The 25,405-nt window shown below is 48.3% G+C and overlaps 7 protein-coding genes across 7 annotated transcripts in view; 2 read left to right on the top strand and 5 right to left on the bottom strand.

Annotated features, from left to right (window-relative positions):
• Window positions 1-1,204: 1,204 nt before the first annotated feature.
• On the bottom strand, window positions 1,205-2,403 carry LOC108152087 (acyl-CoA-binding protein homolog). Its single transcript, XM_017281127.2, has 3 exons — window positions 2,330-2,403; window positions 1,693-1,724; window positions 1,205-1,521 (listed from the first exon to the last, which is right to left on the bottom strand). The coding sequence occupies exons 2-3, from the start codon at window positions 1,705-1,707 to the stop codon at window positions 1,273-1,275; spliced, it is 264 nt and encodes an 87-aa protein (XP_017136616.1). The 5' UTR covers window positions 1,708-1,724; window positions 2,330-2,403; the 3' UTR covers window positions 1,205-1,272.
• Window positions 2,404-2,812: 409 nt separating this feature from the next.
• Window positions 2,813-3,372, bottom strand: LOC108150766 (acyl-CoA-binding protein-like). The gene is made up of 3 exons (XM_017279060.2): window positions 3,308-3,372; window positions 3,206-3,244; window positions 2,813-3,134 (listed from the first exon to the last, which is right to left on the bottom strand). Exons 2-3 carry the CDS (start codon window positions 3,212-3,214, stop codon window positions 2,889-2,891), a joined length of 255 nt encoding a protein of 84 aa, XP_017134549.1. The 5' UTR covers window positions 3,215-3,244; window positions 3,308-3,372; the 3' UTR covers window positions 2,813-2,888.
• A 2,529-nt stretch (window positions 3,373-5,901) lies between these two features.
• On the bottom strand, window positions 5,902-6,474 carry LOC108153651 (acyl-CoA-binding protein). The gene is made up of 2 exons (XM_017283757.2): window positions 6,366-6,474; window positions 5,902-6,305 (listed from the first exon to the last, which is right to left on the bottom strand). Exons 1-2 carry the CDS (start codon window positions 6,372-6,374, stop codon window positions 6,066-6,068), a joined length of 249 nt encoding a protein of 82 aa, XP_017139246.1. The 5' UTR covers window positions 6,375-6,474; the 3' UTR covers window positions 5,902-6,065.
• A 577-nt stretch (window positions 6,475-7,051) lies between these two features.
• Window positions 7,052-7,412, top strand: LOC108153652 (acyl-CoA-binding protein homolog). The gene has a single exon (XM_017283758.2). The coding sequence runs from the start codon at window positions 7,098-7,100 to the stop codon at window positions 7,350-7,352; it is 255 nt and encodes an 84-aa protein (XP_017139247.1). The 5' UTR covers window positions 7,052-7,097; the 3' UTR covers window positions 7,353-7,412.
• Window positions 7,413-7,435: 23 nt separating this feature from the next.
• LOC108153650 (Bardet-Biedl syndrome 1 protein homolog) lies at window positions 7,436-9,450 on the bottom strand. The gene is made up of 4 exons (XM_017283756.2): window positions 9,171-9,450; window positions 8,864-9,099; window positions 7,967-8,801; window positions 7,436-7,913 (listed from the first exon to the last, which is right to left on the bottom strand). Exons 1-4 carry the CDS (start codon window positions 9,445-9,447, stop codon window positions 7,444-7,446), a joined length of 1,818 nt encoding a protein of 605 aa, XP_017139245.1. The 5' UTR covers window positions 9,448-9,450; the 3' UTR covers window positions 7,436-7,443.
• Window positions 9,451-11,727: 2,277 nt separating this feature from the next.
• Window positions 11,728-14,136, top strand: LOC108152795 (protein male-specific lethal-3). Its single transcript, XM_017282377.2, has 6 exons — window positions 11,728-11,924; window positions 12,064-12,242; window positions 12,317-12,877; window positions 12,937-13,436; window positions 13,513-13,597; window positions 13,659-14,136. The coding sequence occupies exons 1-6, from the start codon at window positions 11,823-11,825 to the stop codon at window positions 13,771-13,773; spliced, it is 1,542 nt and encodes a 513-aa protein (XP_017137866.1). The 5' UTR covers window positions 11,728-11,822; the 3' UTR covers window positions 13,774-14,136.
• Window positions 13,858-25,405, bottom strand: part of LOC108152794 (FH2 domain-containing protein 1) — a 27,393-nt gene continuing 15,845 nt past the window's right edge. Inside the window, exons 4-11 of the mRNA XM_017282376.2 lie at window positions 22,740-22,773; window positions 19,731-19,878; window positions 18,536-19,536; window positions 18,127-18,477; window positions 17,687-18,066; window positions 17,072-17,627; window positions 16,542-16,675; window positions 13,858-16,469 (exon numbers count right to left, since the gene is read on the bottom strand). Of these exons, the coding sequence (XP_017137865.1) occupies window positions 14,509-16,469; window positions 16,542-16,675; window positions 17,072-17,627; window positions 17,687-18,066; window positions 18,127-18,477; window positions 18,536-19,536; window positions 19,731-19,878; window positions 22,740-22,773 (4,565 nt within the window). The 3' untranslated portion in view covers window positions 13,858-14,508. The remainder of the gene's footprint in view (window positions 16,470-16,541; window positions 16,676-17,071; window positions 17,628-17,686; window positions 18,067-18,126; window positions 18,478-18,535; window positions 19,537-19,730; window positions 19,879-22,739; window positions 22,774-25,405) is intronic.

Genomic DNA, 25,405 nt, shown 5'->3' with positions numbered 1-25,405 from the left:
GACTATTAATGCTTTATGGGGTCGGAATTGCTTCCATCTGGCTGTTAGACACATGCCCTTCCACCACACTTTATGTATTATCCATAGCCAATTGATATAGCCATGTCTGTTTGTCCGTCCCGATGAGCGTCTAGATCTCAGAGACTATAAGAGGTAGAGCAAATCAAAATGTTCCATCCAGACTGCTACGCACTGCTACCAGTGTATTTCAAAATTTGAGCCCTTCCACCTCTAAAAATTACGAAATTCTGTGGCATCCACAGGTTTAAAGATACGAGAAAACTTAAGACGCATAACTATAGAGAATAACTTATCTACCAGTTTTCCGAATCTGGATCAGATAGGATTATTAATATAGCCAGAAGGAACAAATCAATTCGCTTTTGCTAAGTAAGACCGCCACGTGCTCACTCTTTTGCTGCCTCTCTCTCACCTGCTCTTCGTGATGCAATGTGTGCGTCCTCTGGCGGAGAGGAGCCATACTGACTGAGTATCGGGTATAAATGTAGAGTCGCGGCCGTGGCTGCAACTCACAACGTTCCCCCTTGTTTATCTGTGGAAATTACAAATTTCTGTATACGTTTTAGTACTATGAATGTATACGTACATATGTATGCAATAATCAAATAATTTTAACCTTATAATCTGTCCTATTAAACTTTCCGCCAACAGTTTTACGAGAATATGAGCTAATCAACCACTGTGCGACTGCTAGTGTTGCCGGCTTGGATGTTGCCGATGATGCACCTGAAATGTTGCAACCGATATCGCTGAAAGTCGAACTTTGTTTTATATAATTTTTAGAATAACAGCCGTTTAGTGGAGTTCACTTTTTCTGCCCTGCCGCAAATGGGTGACTAAAGGTCATCTCCATACTGTTTGAGAGCAAACCACAACAATACTTAACCGGCAGATATATTCGCCATTCTTCCGGTCGACATTGAAAACCGTGCGTTTCGGCAAACATACTCATGGATCCATTAACAGTTTTCTGCTAACAAAACGCTACTTGAGTCGGTACAGGGTGCAGCACAGCCTTTTGTTTGCTCCTCAAACAGGGGAGGCAAGGTCAAGCCCGGCCTTCGAATGCAGTACGGTGAAAGGGGCCTGCTAGTGGGACTACAGAGGGGGAAAGCCAGAGAAGTACAAAATTAACATACAAAGTTTATTTTGCATTCTACGAGTAAATAACATAGATATTGCATAGGGTTGAAGTCTCTCTCTGGTTAAGATCAATGGTGATGGGTAGGTAGCCCTGGATGTTGGGACTCTCTAGGCATACTTGGCCACCAGACCCTCCACAAAGGTGACATACTCCTTCTGGGCAGCCTCGGTGGACTTGCCCTTCTGCTTGTTCCAGGCCTCCCACTTGGCCTTGCCCTTCAGGTCGAGGAGACCCGGCTTGCTGGTGTTGTTGTCGCCAACGGAGGCCTGCTTGAAGAGGGCGTACAGCTCCAGGAACTCGTCATCGCTGGGGCGCTTGGTCAGATTCTTCACCTTCTCGGCGGCGGCGTTGAATTGCTGCAAATAAAGAGTAGGTACATATGTATATAGATTAACAGTCAATCGGGAAGGTGATAAGGCAATGGCTTATCTGACACGCTGTATCTGCTGTACAGTGAAACTAGTGCACCGTGCAGCAATCAGCTATCAGCAATCAGAAATCGGCAAGCGTAGGAAGTGCGTACTTACCTCGGTGAGGGACATTCTGGTATAGATTTGATCTGCAAGAAGTGTGGAAGATTTAAGAAAATATAATTAGTTGCTGTTGCGATAGGATTGGATTATAGCTGTTATATCATTGATCGCTAAACCCGTTTGGAGCAAAATGTTTGACGGCCGGCGAAATGTTTAACGAACTTTGGCACGCATCGGGCGATCTTGGAGAACACTGCTCATATACTATGTATGTAGAGGCTATGCTTTGGGGTCCGACAAGTCAAACTTTCACCTGAATTTATGCTGCGGAAGCGGAGGCAGCAACAAGCAGACGACACGCATATTTATCTCTTGGCCAAGAATTATGAAATATGGACCAAGCAACCGTTAGCCGCCTTTTCAGTCCAGTCAAGCGAAATGTATCCAAATATGGAGACGGGCGTGGGCCACAGTACACAGTACACAGTACGTTTCGTACATATTACTCGTGTGTATCTGCATAAGGCACACGCAGGTGGCCGAATTCGCACAGTTCTTACTATCTAAATGAGTTCGATATTTGTCACGCGTTGGTACTAAAGATTTCCTGCATAAACTGATAGATATACCCAGGCACCAGGCATTAGGCACCAGGCACCAGGCTACAGGCACTATCACTTTCTCGACTTACTTGTATGTCTCGGCCGTTACAGAACTAAACACAGTCTGAATTCCAATCTTGATTTGACTTTCAATTTAAGTATTTCCACATCGCACGATCGGCCTGAAGCCACAAAGCTTTCTTCCAAATAGCGATAGAGAGAGAGACACTCTCTGGAGCTTTGCTAATGTTCTGTTCGGTGTTCTGAGTGGGCTTTATGGGTGGAACTCAACTCTGTGTTGCAGGCAGCTTTGCTCGAGTGGGTTGGTTGGGCAATCGTGATAGTGCAGGCGGCCCTGCTGATAGCAGCAGCGATTTGCTGATATATATTTGGGAAACCTACCAAGGCAAGACCCGAGAGCAAAGCCACGTAACAATGCCACCCATCGGGTTAGGTTCGAAGTTCGAGCGGCTTTCCTATCGCAACTTTTGGCCAAAAGTACTACAATGTACTACAGAAACAGTACATGAAAGCTTCAATAAAAAGCCGCTAGCTGGGCCAACGCTTGAAGATTACTGTTTTCATATCTCTGGTATCTTTATTGCTCGACTAGTTAGTTGCAGCAGTGGGAATTGGCCGGTAACCGGTTTAGGCGTACTTGGGAGCATACTTCTCGTACACCTTGACGTAAGCATCCTTGGCAGCCTCCTTGGACAGACCCTTCTGTGAGTTCCAGGCCTCGTACATGGCCTTCTTCTTGAGATCCAGAACGCCGGGCTTCTCAATGTTCACATCGCCAACGGTGGCCTGCTTGAAGAGACCGTAGAACTCCAGGAATTCGGCATCGGTGGGCTTCTTGGTGAACTTCTTGGCGAGTTCAGAGGCTTCTTCGAACTGTTTAAACATCGAGATCCATAACTTATCAACCGAATCTTGTAATATTTATCAATGATTTATTTACTTACGGACACCATGTTGTTAGTTCTGTGGTTTTGCTAGTAGTGCTGCAAGTAATTCAATCGGCGTTAGTATTTGGCTGTTGGGTCTATAAGGACTTGAGTGCTTACCACTTGAAATGGCGAAAGGCGAATGAGTACTTAGGGGCCTTACAGTCGAGCTTTTATAGGTTCAAATAGTCGAATGGAAACCCAAGTGAAATAAAGACATATTTCGCTGATTAGCCCTGGGTTTACCTCACCCGGCCTGCCGATATCGATATCTTTATTTCGCCAATTTTGCTCCTAACATTATTAAAGGTAGCGATATGGAAGATAGCCCCCGGATACACTTATCATTTATAACACCAGCAAAGTGGCTGGCTGACCAAGTCTCTGAAACCAAGGGAACACTGTAGCTAGACACTCCCGCTAATTTTCGTCCCGCACTCAGAAGTTTTTACGATTGGAAATAAATTAATGACGTTAGTTGATATATATATACAAGCTGTAATCTGATGGATTATAAGATCTAAGAAATATATATTACTTGTCGTGAAAGCTGATGTACGTTTTGTAGGTCAGCGACGAAAGTCATTAACCCGTTTACAACTTTACAGCTTTATGTCTAAGAAGCAACCATTTTCGGCAAAGTTTGTTTTATCATAATATCCCTATTATCTTTATTCGAGCAATAATGGGGTTGATTAAAACCTTTAATTGGTCCCCCTGGTCAATGTCTCAAAAGCAGCTATGACACAAACCTGCAAGATAGTTATTGAACTAATTTCCGATTGTGGATAAACCGTTAAAGAATCTGCAGAAGAAGTGGCAGACTAAGATCAAAGATGTTCCTTACTGCGGGACTCTTTTAGGGTATCAGTTAACCGCTTGCGGAAATACTAGTAAGACCCCAATTAGGGTTCTTAGGAGATTCTATTGATCACAAAAACCTGTCTAGCAGGTTATTAACTCTTTTCCTACAAAATATCCATCCATTTGCTTTGCTTGACATGACACTACTTACATAACGGATAGTTCATTCTACGTCCTTTGAAATATATTTTTTATTAACAAAGATTGCAGTGCAGATATAGAATATATGTATACATACATATGTACATACTGTCGTGAAAATAAGCGCCGGAACAGCATGTAGTTTTCAGCTGTCGATTATTAGGTCATAAATTAATTAATTTTCTATTAGATTGGTTACTTTAAAAAAAAATGTTTAAGCCTAAGGACAAAACTGTCCTATGGAATTAATTCTGCTACTTGGCAACTACACAAAGGTGTTGTCGCGAATGGAATGAATTATACATGAACTCTACAGGAAAATGAATTCTATACAAAAACTAATTCCAAACCAAAATTAATACTACACAAAAACGAATTCTGTCCAAAGCCCCAAAAGTATAATTTATTTGCCAAAAGGTCGTTCCGTATGAATGTCTGGAGGTGGTGGATCAAAAGGGTCTCATTTGATAACTATGTACATATGTTCACCGTGTGGGAGGCATTTGTGCCCCTTCTCGTAATATTTCGTGGGAAACTTGTCGAATCGCCGAGTGAGCGATTACGTGGTCGGTCTGGGTAAATGTGGTGTATATGTATATAACACTTGCTGTATTTTCGCTGTGGCGTACATTGTGGTTGCAGGGACAAGAAATGAGGATAACTAAATTGATTTATTGAGGATAATATCGCGAGTTTGGAACTGATCTCCGACTATGACAATTTTCGAGAGCACGGGCTCGTTATTCCAAAGTTTTCTTCCCTAATAACCTTCTCCTTGCAAACACAAACACAAAAAAAAAACAAAATTCGAGTCAAATCATCTCAATTGATGAAATTCCATATATTTTTCACTCGATTTTTATATACATACATATGTACATATGTACGTATGATATATATATGTATGTAGTTTAATAAACTTTTTCTTTAGGCATTGATTTCTGCTTACTGATGATTGAAAGCCACGCGACGTATTCAAAAAACAATTTCACTTTAATTATTCCATTTTTTAGGCGAATACATTCTTAGGATAATATCATTGGAGGGTAGATTCTAAACATCCATTCAATTGTACTGTTGCACTTCCCTAACCTTTAGTTTGTAATGCGATTGATTGTGTTATATTGATTGCCATGAATCAGAAATGAGTAAGCAGTGACTAAAAGATGCATATATGTATGTACCTACATACATACTATATTAGATTGTATGTATTCATATCAGAATATTGCTTTATATAGAAAAATTAATTATCAAGCAGTGGAATTTTTTTCTATATTTTACTAAATTTTCACGTTTTTGCCTTATATTCTAATTATTATTATATTTTTTTCACTGACTATAGCGTTTTTTATTGGCAATTAATATGGCCAGACCTTGAGGGTCCTAAAACAAAGACTCTGGAATATGCATTAAGGGTATGTATTTGCTAATATCATTATACCGAACCAAAATTTTTCATCCATAAGTAAATTGATTGTCGTTCCATGTGCATATAAAGTATCGCATGATTATCTTGGGAACCATCCGGTAATCTAAGATTTTTGATTTCCATATTCGCTGGACTTCTTCCTAGAACTTAAGCGAGAGTTTTATGATGGCCACCCACCTGATAAAGCATACCCATTATATGATAAGATTGGAGTTGGTCATATGATCGTATTTGGAGACGTAAGCGGAAAGTTACGGAATGATTCAAACACATTATCTATTTTAAATGCATGGGCGTTTGTTTGGTTTATTCCAAAATGACATTACAATAAATACATAACTCTTCAACAATAATTCAGATGCATCCAATAGAAGGGGAAACTCAGTAGAAAAGGTCACAAAAAATAATAGGTCTACAGCTACGTATACAAAAATGCACAGCTTATTCGGATTGGGCAGCGTACTTCTTGTAAACCTCGATATAGTATGCCTTGGCATCGTCGATGGTCAGACCAGCCTTGCTCTTCCAGGCGTTGTAGCGAGCCTTCTTCTCCTCATCCTCGGGCTCCTCGATGTTGCAGTCGCCGACGGTGGCCTGCTTGTAGTAGCCATAGAACTCCAGGAAATCCGCCTTGGTTGGGGGGTTCTTCAGGGACTTGGCCTTCTCAACGATCTCCTCAAACTATTCAAAGGGAGAAGCATAAATTAAAATGCATTTCTATGGAAATGTAGGAAAACTTACGGTCAGCATGTTGTAAAATTGTTGTGGTTGTGGGAAACAAAAACAAACTGTGAGGATCGTCCCACGGACACTGTTATATATTGGCAAACATAGCTCATGCTTTTCGGTAATCTTATCGGAGTCCCAGCTGCAATAGTAGTTCCCACTTGGGCTTATCATAAAAGGCTCCCCATGTACGATTGTATTTTGGGGGTTGGCGAAGTGCGCTGAATTCCCGTCAAAGTATATAATTAGTCAGCTGCGGGGAGCGGCTTATCAGAGCTGACAAGTATGCTCTTGCTCTTGCACTTGCCAAAAAAATTGAATCAGCGATGTATCAGGTATATATGCATGCCCACAGGCATACGTTATCTGCTTGATTGATACGACTAGACGGCCCTATGAGAGGGGCTGGGGTAACACGCACAAACTATAGCCAGAAATCGGGCTACCACTCGTTACTGTGGGTGATTCTTGTGAGTCAGGGGCTGCCAATCAGGCCGAAGTCACTAATATTAGTGATAATAATTATAATGCGGCCAACATTGGAGATAGTACTATCGGCTTTTAAAGTTTTCCAAAATATTAATTAAACGATTATAGGGGAGTCATAGAAGATAGAAGATACACATTTGACTAATGCCATATCCAAATTAATTAAATTTCCTAATCCCAGTCGCTCAAAGGGAGCTATAAAAGTCAGATGCGAGGGGACTACAGTCATCATTTAGTATCACCAATAACCCAAGCAACATGGTCAGTTTTGAGGAAGCCGCCGAATTAGCCAAGAACTTCTCCAAGAAGCCTAGCGACTCTGAATTCCTGGAGTTCTACGGTCTCTTCAAGCAGGCCACCGTTGGCGATGTGAACATTGAGAAGCCCGGCCTTCTGGATCTCAAGAAGAAGGCCATGTACGAGTCCTGGAACTCGCAGAAGGGTCTGTCCAAGGAGGCTGCCAAGGAGGCTTACATCAAGGTCTACCAAAAGTACGCTCCCAAGTACGCCTAAACGCCACGTTTTGGGATTAATCTGACAGGATAAAATAAACTCGAAATCTTACCACAAAAATCAAAGACAGTAGACTTCCATTGTGCGCCCCTTAGAAGGCTGCCTCCGACTGGGGCATGGTCACGGCGGCGGCAATGAGGGGCTTGGCCTGGCCAGCCTTCATTAGCATGACGCGGATGAGGGAGTTGTCCAGGGTGAGGCTGGCGGGTGGGAGTTTGTCCAGAGGATCCAGCAAAGCCACCACTTCGAAGTCAACGCGCAAGGGGATGCCCGGCAAAACACTCGGCAGCCTGGCCAGGGTCTGTTGTATGGTGTAGTGGCGTCGATCCGCGTGGAGCAGAATCATCAGATTGGAGGCCATCTTGAACGTCGAAAGGTTCTGCACGGTGAGGTAGAGTCGAAAGGCAGGCCCACTGCCGCAAACCTCCGCCGAAAGCTTGACGGGAGCATGGGTCAGATCGCCGGATATCGTGCTCTCCGACGAGTTGATAGCGTCGATGGTGGCACGGGCTGCCGTGTGCCGCAGCCGCCAGAGCTCCACCTGAAAGCTGCCATAGGTTGCTGAGAGGAAGAGAAGTTGATGAAACGAGAGACAAGTTGCGAGCCACGCTCACCTTTCGCCTGCTGCTTTTCACGGGCCGCCTGCTCCACAAATATGGAGCTCTTTTTGGGCTTATCCAATATCGTGGAGCCATCAGTGAGTTTTTGGTCACTAAGCCCCAACCGTCTGCCTGCCAAGGCCTCCGCTTTAGGCTCGAAGCGCGAAACGCGGCGCAATATCTTGACAATCATCTGGCCCGACTGCGTAACTAGGGTCAGCACGTGATCCTCCATGCCCATGCGCCCGTACAGCATGGCATCCACCGTCTCCTCCAGGACGAACTCGTCCACCAGATACCGCTGGAGAAAAAACTTGACGGCGCCTCCCTTCAGAGCAACGGCCACCAGAGTGATGCCCAGATGTGTCATGGTCAGTGGCAGGATGCAGACCGGCAAGGAGTCCAGGTGCACCTGGTAAAGCAGCTTGCCCCGCTTCGAGTAGCACTGGTAGCGGTTGTCCATGGTCGAGGCAAGTATCGTTTGATCAATGGGCAGCAGCAGCAGACCCGTCAGCGGTGTGCTCAGCTTGAAGATCTCCTGTCCCTCGCTGTTGGACTTTCGCAGCAGATAGACACCGCCGTTCCGGGTAGCCACCACAATGCAAAAGTCCGTTTCATAGGTGCCCTGGACGGAGAGCAAGCTGGGAACAGCCGTCTGAAAGCTGCAGGTCCGCCCCTTGTACACCAGGTTGAAGCCCTGGGGCTCCAGTATGAATATGTGGCCAGTGTCCGTGGCCAGCACTAGGTGGGAAGGGGGATTGGCATCGCTGGAGACGCGTTTTATGCAGCACATGATTACTATGCTGCCCACCCGCCCCACAGGCGAGTCCCTATGCGTGTTAATGAATGGCTGAGAGACAATTCGTGATGATATTGGTTGAGAAAATCGACGTCCAAATGGGGAAGACTCACAGCACGTTCGGCCTCAGTCAGTTGCAGCAGGCGCTGAGATTTCCTCGAGAGTTTGGCGTGGTCGATGCCCTTGAGCGACTCCAGCAGGGCGTCGTGGGTGTCGGCCTTAACGACGGGCAGCTTGCGCCAGACCTCCAGCTCCAGATCATCGGAATCGAGGGCGGGAATGGTGTACTTGAAATAGGGCTTCAGGTGTCGGTAGAACAGCACGGACTCGGCAATGGCCACAGCAATGACTGTGCCAGGGGATGAGGGGATGAGGGGATGAGAACAGGGCCACCACTTTAGGATGTTATGACATACGCACCCGGCGTCTTTGGCTCTGTTTCGTCGATGTAAAGGCTCTCAATGGCAGTCGGTATGCCCGGAAGTGGCTGCTCCTGCTTCAGTTTTAGTCCTCGAAATACCTTAAGGGTGGCGCTCGGCTCGTGCGCCTCGTCCTCCAGCGAAATGTCGGCTGCCAGTAGTCGGATATAGCCATCGCACTGGACGTCGCTGAGCGCCATGCAACTTGACAAAGTTGTCAGACGCGGACTTTCATCCTCCGTTTCCACATGAAGCCAATTTGGAGCGCCACCAGCCATAACTTTGATCAGTTGCAGAAAATACTTTACGTGGCAGTGTGAAAATTAACAGATGATTTAATAATTGCTCCAAGGAGTTTTGTTTTGGTTTTCTGCGCCTTAGCAACGGCGCCAGTACATTTGAAATTCCTATCGAATTATCGATATCTCTGAGAAGTCGAAGCCAGAGTTGCCAGTTTTAGTGGTTTTATCTTCATATATATATTTATACTTTCATATAAAATTAACAAAATACGATATACAAAGGCCTATACTACGGCTTACACGCAATATAGCGACTCTTTTTTTGTTGAACTTTTTCGTTTAAACCTTTTTTTACAATAAATACAATAAAAGCAAGGACTAAAAACTAGCTAATCTTAAAGAATGGCCTAAAATGATGTGGGCAGAACTAAGAGTTTTAGTTAGCCAGCATTATTCAACGGAATAAAGAAATTGAACAATATGAACGACTATCCTCTTTCGTTTTTTTGTGTGACCTATTTCGCTAAAACTTCTTTTCAGACAAGATCCAATAAAAACAAGTAGTTAAAATAGGCCAGTCAAGTAGAAAATTGATTCAATTATTGTATAAAATTATGTGGGCATGGCTAAATGTGCTATATAGCTGATATTCGACGGAAGATCAAAATTGAGGGAATCGTCGTATTTGTTGAATCGGTAATGGCCCGGTTGACAACATTTAAATCCTTGTCGCTCACATTCAAAAAAGTTAGATTTCGCGCGCACCACTCGTAACCAGTCGATAGTATCGATAACCGAACTTGAATCGGGTAAGGACCTCTTTTACCCGATTGACAGCAATGAGTCTCATTCCATACACACTGTTGCGGCAGCATTTACTTGAAACCCGTATTTTAGTCAAAATAAAATACATAAAGGTAGTTAAAAGTAGTTATCTTGTAGAAAATGTATTCATCTATGGGATAAAGCTAAGTGGGCATCTATATAGCTTGATATATTCGATTTGGCAATAACCGGTTCACAACAAATGAGTCCCATTCCATACACAAACATGTTGCTAATTCCATGCACACATACCCGGGGGAAATGGATGTTATAGAACTGAGAAAATATATGTCATCCTATGCTCTAATTAATGCAGAAACTAGATAGTCTCTATTTTAAACGATATTTTGCAATTAGTGGTTTTTTTTACAGAGACCAAGAATTGGTATAGGGATCAGGATTTATATACATGCGAATGCATGAATAGGCCTTAAAAAAGCAATCTACGACAAGGTCTTTACTAATTACGTTTGAAAGCAGCTTTGAAAACAGTATCTTAATATAATATTCACGAAATAGGGTATAGAGGTGAACACACTCTGGTTGACAAGAAATGAGTCTGCAAATACCAGCAACATTGACGTCACAACCTGCGACTATTGAACATTTTTGTTGAAATTGTGTTTTTGTCAAAATAAAAAACATGCAAGTACTTAAAAGTAGTTAATCCTGATCAAAATTGATTCAGCAATCATATAAAATTATCTGGGCAAAAATGAGAGATCTATATAGCTGGGAATACTCGACGAAAGAAAGAATAACCAAGAATTAGTCGTCATAACCGGTTGACAGCAATGATTACCGGCAACATTAATTGTCATACCCTAGGGAAAAGGATATGATGGAGGTGAGAAAATGTTTGTTATCCCAGGCTCCATAGGTATCAGGATCGAGATAAATTTATACAAGATATTAATAATATACATGAATATGTCTAAAATATATCAATTTGAGAAAAGGTCTTTATAAATTAAGTTTTATCTTCATATAAAATTAACAAAATAGGGTGTACAAAGGCCTATACACGCATCATGTCTTTAAATACCAGCAACATTGCGACTGTTTTTTTGTTGAACTATTTTATTTAAGCCTTGTTTTAGCCAAAATACAATAAAAGCAAGGACTAAAAAATAGCCAGAATTATTCAAGGGAGTATACAAATTGAACAATATGAACGACTATCCTCTTTCGCTTTTTTGTTTTGACCTATTTCGCTAAAACCTTTTTTTGTTTGACCATTTTCGCTAAAACCTTTTTTAGACTAAATCCAACAAAAGAAAGTATTTAAATCAAGCCAGTCAAGTAGAAAATTGATTCATCAATCGTATAAAATTATGATGGAATGGCTAAATGTTCTATATAGCTAGTAATATTTGACGGAATATCAAAAACGAGGAATATTTATAATCGAGCTTAACTCGTCAGTATATTTACGGTATATTTTTTAAATGAGACGGTATGTTTCGGTATATTTGTGAAGGTCGGACGGTATTTTTTATCGATAAGTCCGCGGTGACACTGAAGCAATCGCCGCAGCAGCATTTTTTAATAATTATAAGTGATTTGTTTAGGTTTATTTTAAAGTAATGACGGCAAAAGAGGACGAGGTACAGGTTTTCCACAAGGGCGAAAAGGTCCTGTGCTACGAGCCGGATAAATCGAAGGCGAGGGTTCTATACAACAGCAAGGTAAAAATACACAACAAACATGCCCACGCGCATACACACACAGACACACACCACCACAGCAAACGTCAAATAAACGTCAGGCAGCGACGCATTCGCGCACTTCGATTTTTCACTGAATATAGCACCGAATTTTTCGCAGGTTTTGACTGTTGTAGAGCGCAGAGATGAACATGGCCTGAGGTACTACGACTACAAGATCCACTTCCAGGGCTGGCGGCCGTCCTATGATCGAGCTGTGCGTGCTAGTTGTCTGCTGAAAGACACGGAGGAGAATCGTAATCTTCAGCGTGAACTGGCAGAGGCCGCACAATTACAGATGTAAGTCCCGTCCCCCCAACCGGTGGGCTGTGTATTTGTGTGCGAAGTGTTATTACCGGCTTTTTCACTTTCAGAAGTGGAGGATACTCGTACAAGGGCACGCCCTCTCAGCCTCCCAGCAAGAAGAAGCGCTTGACTCGCGTGGGAGGCAACAGCGAGGATCAGGAACCAGCCTTGGACACCATCCAGGGACAGAAGGAACCAGAGGTGCCGCCTACAAACGGCACTCAACCCGCTGCCGGGAACCGTTCGCGGGAAAACAGTGGAGGCCGCAAACCGGAAAAGAGTATCGGTGCCGAGGAGCTGAAAATGAGGAACACGCGTGGTCATTCTACAGTGAAAAAGCCAGCCAAGAAAGAAACGGTAGAAGTGGAGAAATATGTTGTCCAAGAGGATCGTGTAATGTTGCGCATCAGCGAGCGTCTGAGAGAGTACATGGAGTACGACTACAACATGATTGTAAAGCTGGGAAAGCAGCATGCAATGCCTGCCCGTATGCCCATTATCTGCATCTTGGAGAACTTTGTGAAGCAGCGGGCCGTGGAGCTGGCTATTGGAATCAAGCAAGACAGCAAGAGGAATACTCAGAGTCGGAATGCCCGCATGGAGCGGGAGTATGATCGGGTCATGTCCAAGTGAGTAGCGGCAGAGAGTCCATAAAATAAATGGTTAAATAATTGTGCAACATTTGCAGCGTCTGCATGCTGAAAGAAGTCGTCGATGGACTGCGAATTTACTTCGAGTTCCATGTCGAGGATCATCTGCTCTACAAGGAGGAGAAGGAATACGCTTACAACTATCTCACGGACGACAACTTAAAGAACGTCAGCGTGAAGCTAAACAGCTCCTATGACTTCATCAACCCAAACTGCGACACAGAGCTCATCTCAATGGAAGGAACCCAAGGAGGGGCTAGTGCACCTGTCCCAATAAACAACTACGGAAGCCAAATTATCAACGGATTAGAGTACGAAAAACAGTTTCAAAGGTGTCTTCTCTACATCGCAAAGTCGAGTGGCAAGAATACGGCCAACTCCTATGATCCGCGGACATGTCCGTACACGGCTGCCGACAAGCTGCCCATGGAGATGCGTGGTTTTCTGCGCGAAACCTTCAAGTGGCGTCTGCTCTCAGCGGAATCTATGCCGGAGAAGTCGATGGTGTTTGGCGCTCCCCATCTAGCACGACTGATGAGTAAGTTTTGATTGTAAACTGAAACTGAATGCTGTGTCTGGAGACCTCATACCTTTATTTGTATCTGTATCCGTAGTTAAAGTGCCCGAGTACTTGAATATCTCGCCCATTCCAAATCAAAAGCTAGAGGATCTGCTACCACATCTGGACTCATTCATCAAGTAATTCCCAGATCCCTGCCATGTTTTTGAACCCTAATTAAAATGCCTGTGTTGTTTTCAGTTACTTGGAGAACCACAAAGAGTGGTTCGATAAGGAGAACTACGTGCATCATCCCACCGTACACCAGGAGCAGCTGCAACGAGAGCTGCTCGTGTCACTGGAACAAACCGCATAGAATGGATAGAGCGATGGTCGTGCGGCTTTCTGACATTTTAGTTCAAATTAATGCTATGGTATTTTATTTATTATGCAGTTTAAAGCTTATTCCTCTTTTATTTCAAGATTTGTAATTGTCATTTTCATGATTTGGTTTCTTCAACTACACTTTGTAAATAACGCGCTTCTATAAAAAAAATATGTTTCCTACACATGTATAATCGAATAATGTCTAGAACTACATGTTAAATATGGAAAATACGAGTTTAACATTTTTTTAAACTTTTTTCTGTTTACTTAATCTTAGGTTTAGTTGAGTAGTTTTACATGCTAGTATTTTGTCTCTTTTTTTTTGTGCTCAAATATATTTAAGAATTTGAAAGATGTGTCTTTTAGCAGGTTGGAGGTCGGACGCGGCCTCCTTCGTCTGCTGGACTGTCGATTGGAATTGGAGTATGTTTTGGAATGTGCGGGGGAATCATTGGGTAGACACTAGATTTTTGTATAACATCTCAAAATATCGCTTGCAACTGTAACAATTATCGGACGTGCAACGAGTGCGTGTTTATTTTGTTTTTGTGTGTGTGTGTGTGTGTGTGCAGGACGGATCCTGCCCGGAAATTCGAGATTGTTGCTTGTTGTCGTTCGCTTGGACGGCTTAGAGTAGATGCATTTGCGGTTGCTTTTGTAACTTATCTTTGTCATGGCGTTTGGGACGTTAACTTGGACGATGGACCCCCTACCCATCACCAGCTCATTTCTGCCTCTTGGTGGCACTGCTGGCCGTGGGACGCATGAAGCTGCTCACAGAGCGACTGGTGCTCGAGCTGCGCTGCTGCGGACTGGCCTTGGCCGCCTGCTGGTTCAACACGTTCTTCACGAGCATTGCGCTTCGGGCAGCACTGATCCTGGACTGCGACAGGGACTGGGGATGGGAGGCCGAAGCCCCCGATTGGTTCTCCTTGAAACTGGTGCTGCCTCCCAGGGATGGGCTAATGGAGACCGTGGTGGTCCTGGGGGTGGCGCTGACCTTGCTACGCACTAGAATGACACTGGGTCCCACACTGGAGCCACTGCTGCTGCTGCGACTTGCTGGCACCCCGCGTCCTGGCGTTGGGCGGGTGTTCTGAGCAGCCAGCGGCCGCTTGCTGGGGGACGAGTCCACGGAGACAGTGGCTCCTGCTCGCTGGACGGCTGGCAGGCGTCTCACCACGGTTTGGGTGGAGGCTCCGCTGTTGATGGAGGACCGCGAGGAGCGCAGACTGTTGCGGGAGCTGCTGCGCTCCACGCCGGAGAGGACCTGCTGCTCCTGCGGCGATCGTCGGACCGTGGATGCTGAGCGAATGGGCGTGGCACTGGGCAGTGGATTGCCATTGGGCATGCGCATGGGTCGACTGGCGGAGATGCTGCGCTTGATCTGGCCAGCACTGGTGGCTGGCATTTGGTTTTGTGACTTGGTTGCAGCTTGTGACGCACTGGAGGAGGCTGTGGAGGTGCCTCTGAGGCGTGCCACCTGCAGTCGATCTGCCAGGCGGCTGCCCATCTGAGTGATGCTGGTCGTGGTGGGCTTCTGCTTCTGGAGCGGGCGTGTCCGGCTGGGGGCATCGTTGGCCTCGTTGCACGACGAGTTGGTGCTCTCGCCCTTGCCGTGGGATGGGGTGTCGGAGACGAGGCTCTGCGTCTCCTCGAAGCCCTCGTCGTTGAGCTCGTGGTGTCCGCTGGCGGAGATCTTCAGCTTTGTGGGCGTAATCTCGCGTGGTGGACTCCAGGGTCGTTCGGGCGTTCCCGTGGGTGATTTTAGGTTGCGTATGGCCTCGCGGACATCTTCCTGGTTGATGGAGCTGATGTGGCGACCCACTTTCTCCAGTTTGGTAATCGTTCGCTCCTTCTGCTTGGCCTTTTCCGGTTGCTGTGCCTCCTGCTTGCCCGTGGACGGTTTCAGTTCCGGCTTGGGCTCCTCGTTGCCACTGCTATAGTCCGTAGGCCGCTTGTAACGACGCGTGCGTCGTCCCAGTGCATGGCGGTCAAAGTGGCCGGGAGCATCGTGCTCTGCAGCCCCCACGACAATGCTGATCTTCTCCTCGGGCACAGCTTTGGGCTTGTCCGTCATGCTCACCGTCACCACTGTGGTCGTGGGCGTGGCTATCACACGACGGCTAGCCGGCGGCGTCTCGATGTTGTCGGCATCGACCTCCTTGGAGGAGCCCGCCCCACACTGCACCTCGTTGTGGCTCTTGTGGTGATTGAGTAGACTGGCAAAGGTGTCGTCTTGCTTGGGCTTTGGTGATTTGGGGGCCAGCTGGTCCTCAGCCTTCTTGGCCGCCTCAGTCGGCTGCGGGTCGAGGCCCGCGGGTCGTCTGCCGTCACGGTCGCCCAGCTTCTGGATGAGCGTCTTGCGGCGATCCTCCTCGGCAATCGAGTGCAGTACTCCGGGGCTCTGCTCCTGCGATCGCTGCCGGCGGTACTGGCGCAGTCCTTCGGCAGTGTTGGAGTGCTGTGCAGCCTCCGCCGTGCTACTGGCATCGGCTATGGCCTGAAGGTGGCCCACCACATCCGTCTGCTCCAGGGTCTTCGATGGCTTCCAGTCGGAGTAGACGCGCTGGTACTTGGACTCCTGGTCCTGTCTGTTAGTTGGGTTAGTGGTCGGCATGTTCGTTGGCGTCGTTGTCGGCATGATCTTCTCCTCCGGCAATGGGTCCAGTTTTCGTTCGTTTTCTGCGCGAATAATGGACATAGTGGATGATGTATCGACGGATCTATGGGCGTGGCTGCTCTGCAGGGACTTACCTGTATCGTTTTCGAGCGACCGCCGGTTGGCGTTGACCAGACGACGCTTCCGCTTGTACTCCTCGTTCTGTTTCTCGTCGTTTTCGTTGGACTGCAGCCACGTTTCGATCTTCTGGCGCCATTCACGGGATATTCTTGAAATGGAACACAATTACACGATTAAATATTACAGGGCCTTTTTACTTTATAAAGTAATAAAATCTAAAACCATTTAACGCCCCATATAACGACTCGACTGGTGTTGGTGTATGTGAGAAGTGAAAGAGAGAGAGACGGATATATGGGAATAAAAACCAGTAGAGCCAAAATGGAAACAGATAAACTACTGTCGTTCTTTCACTCTCCCCCCAGTCTCCCACAAACTCAGAGAGAGAGAGAGAGAGCGACAAAGAGAGAGAGAGAGAGCATGCGGCAGTTACCGGGTACAAAAGTAGAGCCGCTGCCCTTGCCGCTGCTCACAAAATTCCCTCTCTTTTTAGAGGCTATACTACAAAGTCTATCGCCTGGGGTTCACCTCTTGAGTTACTTACCTCGGTTTCGCATCCTCGTGCACTGCCTGCGGTGGCTGGCCAATCGGTGGCCCACTGCCTGTGGGAGTGTTGGCTGATGTTGTGGGCGTGACGGCACCACTGGCCAACGGGGATGGCAGCTGCTGCTGCTGTTGGAGCAGGGGAGCCGGCGAACTGGCACGCTCCCGGTCTAGGCCAAAATCAATGTTGAGCAGATCGGGACGCTTGCGACTGGAGCTGCCGGAACGGGCGCGACGGGCCCAGGAGCGGTCCAGACTGCCGTAGGCGGCTGCCTTGCGCTCGCGACTGATGTGACCGTCGTGGGGTCCCGTGGAGCTGCGCAAGAACTCCATGAGGTCATCTTCCTCGGCCAAGACGCGACTGCGGCGACGCCTCAGGCTGCCATTGGGCGTGATGTCCGGCGAGGCGCCGTCCGGCTCCAGGCGAATGAAACCATTGCTGATCTCCCCGGAGCCGAGGTGCCGTCTGCTCAGCGCTGGGCTGGCGCGCGGATCAAACAGGGCATCGCCCAGAAACGAGTGCTCCGAGTCGGACACGGGCGTCCCAGCCTGACCCACTGAAACGTGAATGATATTCGTCAGTCAGTTTCCCAGAGGAAGGGAGGAGGACACTTACTCTGCCTGGCTCTCCTGGCCAATTGCTCCTCGCGCTGCTTCCTGCGCAGCGTCGCCTGCTGCTCCTGCTGCTGGCGCCTTTCGTTCTCCTTGACCGCCTGCCGGAACTTATCACAGAAACTCTGGAAGATCTTGAAGCACTCCTCCAGTCGAAAGGTGGCCGCATCGTCGCAGAAGAACTCGGCCAGCTTCAGCCGCATGGCCTCCACCTGCTTCATGCCCGACTGCAGCACAGCCAGCTCCGACTCGGCGGCCTGCAGGAACTCCGCCATTTGCTGCTTAATGTCCGTGTCCGTGGCGGGCTGTTCGATCTGCCGAGTGATCCGCCTGATGCGGCCATCGAGCGTGTTGATTTCGTTGTTGATCTGCTCAGAGGTGGTTCTGAAAGGAAGGATCCCATGAAATATGTTTCGCCATACGGTGTCTCCGTCCGTCACTTACTTGCTGGCATTCTCCAGGGTGCTTAGCTGTCCGGTGAACTTCAGCAGCTCCGGGTTGCGTTTCTCCGCCTGCAGGGCCACAAAGTGGATGAGATTCATGCCTGGCTTGTTGGCCCGGATGTCGGTGAGCTTCTGCAGGGAGGAGAGTTTCACGCCCGCGGCATTGCCCGCATAGCCGCCGGAGTTGAGGAAGTTGCCGGCCACCACGACCATGTAGAGGACCTCCTGCAGGGTCTTGTTGTTCAGCAGGTCGTCGCCAGCGTAGAGCATGGCGTTGATGCAGGGCTCCAGGTACGACACATTGGCGGCGAACTCCTCCTTGAGCAGCATGCTCTCGATCCGCAGTTTGTAGCTGTGGGAACAGACGGATGAAATGAGACTCAGGATGCTGGACCCCCACGAACACTTACTTTGGCACCTCAAGGAGCCGCAGGAGAAACTTCTCCGCGTTGCCCAGACGCGCCTTGTCGCCATTGAAGCCCTTCAGCATGTCCAGCTCGTCCACCTCGGGCATGATCTTGAGCAGGCCCCGCAGCCTCTCGGCCCCGATCTCCTCGTGGACGCCCTGCCGTATCAGCTGGATGATGTCGTCGTTGCTGGTGCGGAACTGCTTGAGGAAGATGTTCACGTTAAGGCTCCGTTTGCCGTCCAGCAGGGTGATCTCCGTGCACTCCTTCTTGGACTTGCGGTCCAGGGTGTCGCAGCCGTTGGAGGACGATGAGGGATTGCTGCTCTCGCGCCCCAGCTTGGGCGAGCCCTGCGCACTGGTGGACTGCAGGCAGAAGAGGCCCTCCATCTCGTTCCAGTCGATGTCCTTCATGGGGCTGTCCTGGTGGTTGCTGGCCACGATGCTCCAGATGTTCGGCTTGCCCAGCACCTTGTTGTGCGGAATCTTGCCCCAGTTGATGGTCTTCATCTTGGACTTGGGCGCCGGCGTGTCCTGCTGCGGCAGCAGCACCGCTGCGGCACTCGGCTCGCCCGGCCCCGCCGTCCCGCTGGGGTCCGGCGTGCGTGGGCGGGCGGACAGCTGCATCGCGGGCGGAGGCGGCGGCGGAGGCAGAGCACTGCCATTCAGCATGGGTGGAGGAGGGGGCGGCGGGACCAGGGCATTGCCTTTTCCTGGGGCCGGCGGTGGCGGAGGGGGTGGTGGTTTGGCGGCCACCACTGGCTGTGAGGGCTTCCGGGTGGGACTGCTGGCATCGCTGCCGCGACAGCTCTGGCAGGAGAACTTCTGGCTGCTGGGCGTGCGCAGCAGGCGCACTGCATCCTCGTGGCTCTCGAGCAGCGTGGCCCGGTGCACCAGGCGCTCGGTGGTGTCCCAGATGATGTCGCTGAGCTGCTCCTTGGAGTCGATGCGCAGCAGGTGCTGCAGGATACTGAGGAATGGTCCTTCCTGAGGCGTATCAGCCACCTGTAAGGGCCAAATGGCAAGTGGAAAAAGCAAAAACAGAGTAAATAAACTGGTGCCGCCCTTGAACTGGCCCCCTTGAACACCCGCTCGATATAGCCTGGCACAGCACCGAAATTGCTGTGTGGGGGGACCACTCTGCGTATACGTAATGCGCAGAAGGGCGCAGCCATTCGGACACTTGGGCCTGCACTCACCTGTCGCAGTATCGCGTAGAAGACATCAAGATGCGAGCTCAGATTGATGCCGTCGGGGGCCTGCAGGCTCTGGGCCTCGTCGCATTCCTGCTGCTCCACGAACACGTCCAATTGTACGATGATATCGCCCACACTCTGTGCGACTTTCCTGCAATGCCATTGGCCAAATTGGAATTCAAACACCAGTCATTAGTGGGTTAAGCTCCATAAAATCTCTGTCTGTTTGTCCGTCTGTCCGTCCATTCGAGTACTATGTCTGTCCGTCTGTCTATATCTGTTAAATCCAGCTCATTATTTAATCAATCTGTAAGTTGTTTTCCCTGCCGATGACAATTCCGACTGCGAACTAATTGATTTCCCATTTACAATATGCGGAATTCTGTGCACAATTTATGGCAGACAAGTGTCGTGGGGGGCAGGTGCAAGCACTCGTGTCCGTCCACAAGTAGTTGGCTGACATTGAGTAACCTCCGGAGGCTGCCAAGAAGCCACCACTCGACTCCCATCCACTCACTTGAGGTTCTGCACCAGTTGCAGGGCGCCGCAGCTGTACCGCGACAGCGAGCCGCAGAACGTGAGCCGTCGCTGCAGATGCAGGGGCGATGGCACTGGCGAGACGGACGCGGAGGACGACGACGACGACGACGGCGACGACAGGGAGGGGGATTGCAATGGTGACGACTCCACGTTGCAGCAGCAGCCTTGGCAATCGGCTATAGGCAATGGCCCGGGCCAGGCCTAACCATATTTGTGATGTGCAAAATCGTTAGGCAAACGCCAAATAGCGAGACAACTGAATGGTGTCCTTGCTCGATGTCCTTGAGCGACGGCAGCGGTGGCGGCGGCGGCGGATCGGCTCAGATGGCTCCTTTTATGGCTTGACAATTGATATCCATAAATTGACTGGCACTTTTAATTGCTTTTCGAAATGATTTTGCAGTTTGAACGGGAGAAAAGCCTGAAAGGCAATGACGAGGACGAGGACGAGGCAGGACCGCGCGACTGCCTGGCACGACTGGAACGACACAGAGAGCGCAACCGAATCCTAGCAGCCGCTCCCGCTGCCCGCCCCGGCTCCGTCTCCGTCTCTGTATCCGACTCTGCCGAATGTTGTTCTTGCCGCGGCCACGTGCTGCGCGCGCAGGAGTTCCCAGTGGCGCGTGGAAGGGCAGAGGCGACTCTTTATTTTGACGAGCAACTTCGTCAACATCCAGCCCCTCGGGTGCACGGGCACGGGCACGTGCACGCTGCTCTCTATTTGTTTTTGCTGCGATTTCTATTTTGGGCAGTCACGGAAGTTTTCACCGACTCGGGCGCTCGGGGCGCTCGGGGCTCTGCGGCGGGGGCCGGCTGTGGTCTGGGGATTGAGGAAATTGGGCTGCCAAATTACAAAACTCACACCGGAAGCCTCAATGCACCCTGCAAGCAGCAGAGAGAGCCAAGAACCGAAAGTGTTCCGCTCGGAAGCGGTGGGAAATCTTGGAAACTCTGTTTCAAAGTCGGATTAGGGCCAAGCCAAGGACCGACTGGCTCTGAAGTGGCTCCATAGAACCCTGTAGCATACGGCCAAGAGAAATTGGATATGTTGGGAGTTTATTTTTAGCAGAAATCCCGAATTTGGTCTATTTTGACGGTAACCCAATACGAAAGAGTACGAGCATTCTCGTTTTGCTAAGCTCCTTTTCGGACTTCGACTCGATTAGAGCCACTCTTTATGGGGAGAACAATTAAAAGCCGCTTAGAGCATCTGGGCAGCTTCCAAGCTACGCAAAGACAAGACGCCAATGAATTTCCAGGGCCCGAAATAAACGAGAATTATGTTTATTTATGGAGGCATCACACCCATCCCCCCCCTTGAGAGGGACGGCCCCAAATCAAAGCGCTTCTCGGCTCAATGGGAACGTTTAAAGCGATTTGAAAACTGAAATTTGAAATAAATTAAAAAGCGCGAGAAACTACGCATTTCATTTATGGGCGAACAATAGGAGCCGGAGGCGGCACACAATACAAATGGTCCTCATCCACTCGAAGAGTGAAAGAGTGCCCGTGCCCGTGCCCCCAAGCCCCCCCCTTCGCCAGTGCCCCACAAGACAATCAATTAGTCGACTGCTCGCGACTGACTGACAAGCGAAGGAATCTGCAGATGTGGTCCACGGGGTGGAGCTCCGGAAGGGGGGCTCCGCCGGCTCTTGTTAGCTCAGTTTTGGGCCAGAACTACTACTACTCGCATTTGAGAAACTTAATTGAATTTGTGAGTTTCCCTCCCCCCAACTTACCCCCCACCCCCTGACCAAGCCAAGCTACAAATTTGTCAACCAGAGACACCCATAAATAAACCCGTTTGCGAAGGGTGCCGGGGCGGCAGAGGCCGAGGCAGAGGCAGAGCAGCAGCTAACTAATTGATTTATTGTTGACTAATTAAATATTGAATTAATTGGTTGGACAGACTCGAAAGCAGCGCAAATTATTTGCATAAGACCAGCCGATCCGCCGATCCACCGATCCACCACTGATCATCATCCTCGCTTGTCCGACTGCCAATCTTCGCCATGGCTGATGGATGTTTGACAAGCGTCCGAGGCGGGTCTTCATCGGTCATTAGTGAACCACCTCCGCGGCTCCAGTCCTCCACTGCTCCACCGCTGTAGAGGGCTTTCGCATAGCCATGTGAAAATGGGCGAATGCTCGCTTGTACCTTGATCTTGTCTTGTGGGATGATCGTCGCATGCAAATCGAAATGTGCGTCCGATTCGACAAAAACAGAAACAGAAAGGCATAAAAGCAAACGCCGATCGTTAAACTGTTTGTGATACTCGTAATCGTTTGACTGGTGCTTGTCACTGTCCGCGTGGAGTGGAGTATGTGTTGTGGGAGTGTTTCAGGGTTTCACCCAGCTCGGGGAAGGGGTCTTCCCATCACTCTCCAGTCTGAATACCAATGACGTCCCTGCGACACCTGTGGGTGTCTCACAATGTCTCGTCCTCATGATCTCTGCACTTCAGCACTCACCTTAGGTTGTTGAGCAGCGGCAATACTTTGAGACCTGCAAAGCCGAAAAAAACAGAAATGGGTCAATCGAGAAGATACAAAATAATGAAATTGTCATACATTTAGAAGTTTTTAAGGGTTTAAGGTTTGGGCATCTGGGAGAAGATTACTTCCCGTGGATTGGGATTCAAAATCCCAATTTACACCTTTTTTCAATTCGTTAATCAGGAAAATATAGTATACTATAGTATAATATAATAATACGAAGTATATATATAATGTTTCTCTTCTCCTCCATCACTTTCTCATACCTTCTTCAAGATACACTGTTTTATCTCTTAAATTATAATCATTAAGCTGAAAGAATACCGCTTAAACAGAGTCACAAATAAAGACCTTAGATCGGATCAGTATTGTAGCTGGAATAAAGGAAACAATTTCCCGCGGCTGACACGCGTGCGCTCTATCTCTCTCCCAGAGCAGCCTAGCAGTTAAGGGTGGGTAAATTTCATTTCAAGAGCTATCCATTTCCATTTGTGTCTCATTATACAGATCGTTTACAGTTTTGGCACTCAATAAGAAGGGCTTTCGTGGAAATGTTTGAGAAAGTGAAGTCCCATTCAGACCACCATTCACCAAACTAAAGGCATTCAAGTAGGTATTTTTTTGTATCCCAAGAAGGGAAGCAACTTTCTTACTTCTGGAAGGAGTATTCATATCTTCTACATATATATTCGAGTATATAAGCCTTATATTTGCCACTTGGTAGAGGCAAGCTTTGTTCTACGTGAATCAGGTCTTCCATTGGCAGCCAAGGCCCGCCCAATGTATCCCGGGCCACTTCCGGTCAAGCTCGTTTTTTCGCCTTTTTGCTTTTATTTGCGCACTCACCAATCAATTTATTCGCACACACACACACACACACACGCACACACTTGGAGATATGTCTATGTGTCTGTCGCATGTTGTAAATACAAATAATAAATAATACTAATAACAATAAAAAATTTAATTACGAAAAGCTCGTGAAAGTCGTTGTCGCTTCTGTGTCGCTATGTCCCTCAGGCCCCGCTCCCCCTCGCTGCCCCACCCTCTCCCTCTCTCTCTCTCTGTGGACCCCCTCCTTTGGGCCGCCTTATTTGGCGCCTTGACGTTCATAATTTCATTTTACGATCTCGCTGGCTGTCGTTTTATTTGTTTGAAATTGAAATCCATAAAAGGCGCACAATTAAAATGCGTGTGCGAGTGGCTGTGTGAGTAAAAGTACCCGTACCCGTGGAGATCTCCACTAGACTGCGAGATGGCTGGGGATTCTGATCGAGAGCCCATGCCCTATGGCCAGCCCAGGGAATGGGGCACGCCCCAAAGACCACAATTAATTGTTTAATAACACGCCAGGCCTGCACAGCCCCAGAAACCAATTCTCGCAAACGATTTGAATATTTCACTCAATATTGTAAATCTGTTGATGATTTATAAATCAATTGAAATTCAATTTTATTTTGCCCATGAATGAGAAACCGCTGAGCAGCACAAATTTATGGCTCTGGCTATGGGAAAAACTTTTGCGTGCCAAAGTGGAAAATCATGGGGCATAAATCCAGCCCCACTGCCGGCGGCGGCTGTGGCCTGACAGATGACATACAGCAGATACAGATACAGATATGATGGCTATCTGGCCGGAGATCGGATCGGGCATACGGACCCAGTCAGAGCGACAGATAGAACTCCGATAATTGGGCACTTAAGTGGCATTAGCAGGCCCCAGAGATTCGAGTTGAGGAAAAATGCAAATATTTGCGGGGCGTTCCTGGAAACAGAAAAATAAAACACAGCACAGCACAGCACAGCAGAGCACAGCAGATGAGGAGGGAACAGAGATCGGCACAGAGTGGAAGACAAAGTCAGAGTCGGGCCAACAGCCTTGAAACCGAATACATATTTTCATTGCCAAACAAAATGCGGCCGTTGCTTGTCAAATGTGTCGCTCAGGAATTCGGACGGAGCCGCGGAGCCCCCCCTCTGCAGGAATCGAACTGGGCCGCGGTGGTGGGTGTGGAGTCGCCTCCCAAACAGAAGGGAAGGGGTGTGGAGTGCGTGACTTACATTTTGTGGCTGCCGCGTTGAGATTTCGAATTTGTCTTGCTACTCCGCTGCTTTATTATTATATTCCTGTAATGCTGAAAAAGCGCAGCTCAATTTATTTTAATTAAGAACAATAAAACGGCAGTTCCCCGCCCGCCATCGTCCGCCAGTGCAGCCCCGAGAGCACCCCACGTTTCGGTGGTGCTGCGTCTGCGCACAGCGACTGCGCACGCACAACCGCGCTCAATCAAAGTCAGAGGCGGGTTGACGACTGCCAAAGTATTGGGGGGCGGGGGACAGTTCATGAACTTTGAACAGCCAAGGGGCCCAGAGCAAGAGCAGGGCGACTCTGACAGGATGTAAATGAGTCCCTTGTTTGTCAGCAGTCGGAGGCATCTTGAGTGCGAGTACATTTGTGCATTGTGCTCTCCTTCGGCTCTGGCTGCCACGCACAGATGGGCTGGACCGGAGACAAATCAGTGGTGGCACGTCCGAAGCATATTAAAACTCTCTGGAAGCGACGAGGGCAGGCCCATAGTCCCCCATAGACTATTAATAACCAACAGAAAGCCGTCTAACGAAGTGTCACGTTTCCCGGTTTA

Source organism: Drosophila miranda, chromosome XR, assembly GCF_003369915.1.
Source record: "Drosophila miranda strain MSH22 chromosome XR, D.miranda_PacBio2.1, whole genome shotgun sequence".
Taxonomy (NCBI): domain Eukaryota; kingdom Metazoa; phylum Arthropoda; class Insecta; order Diptera; family Drosophilidae; genus Drosophila; species Drosophila miranda.
Note: the sequence above shows the minus strand (reverse complement) of the source record. Positions and strands in the feature narration are given on the sequence as shown.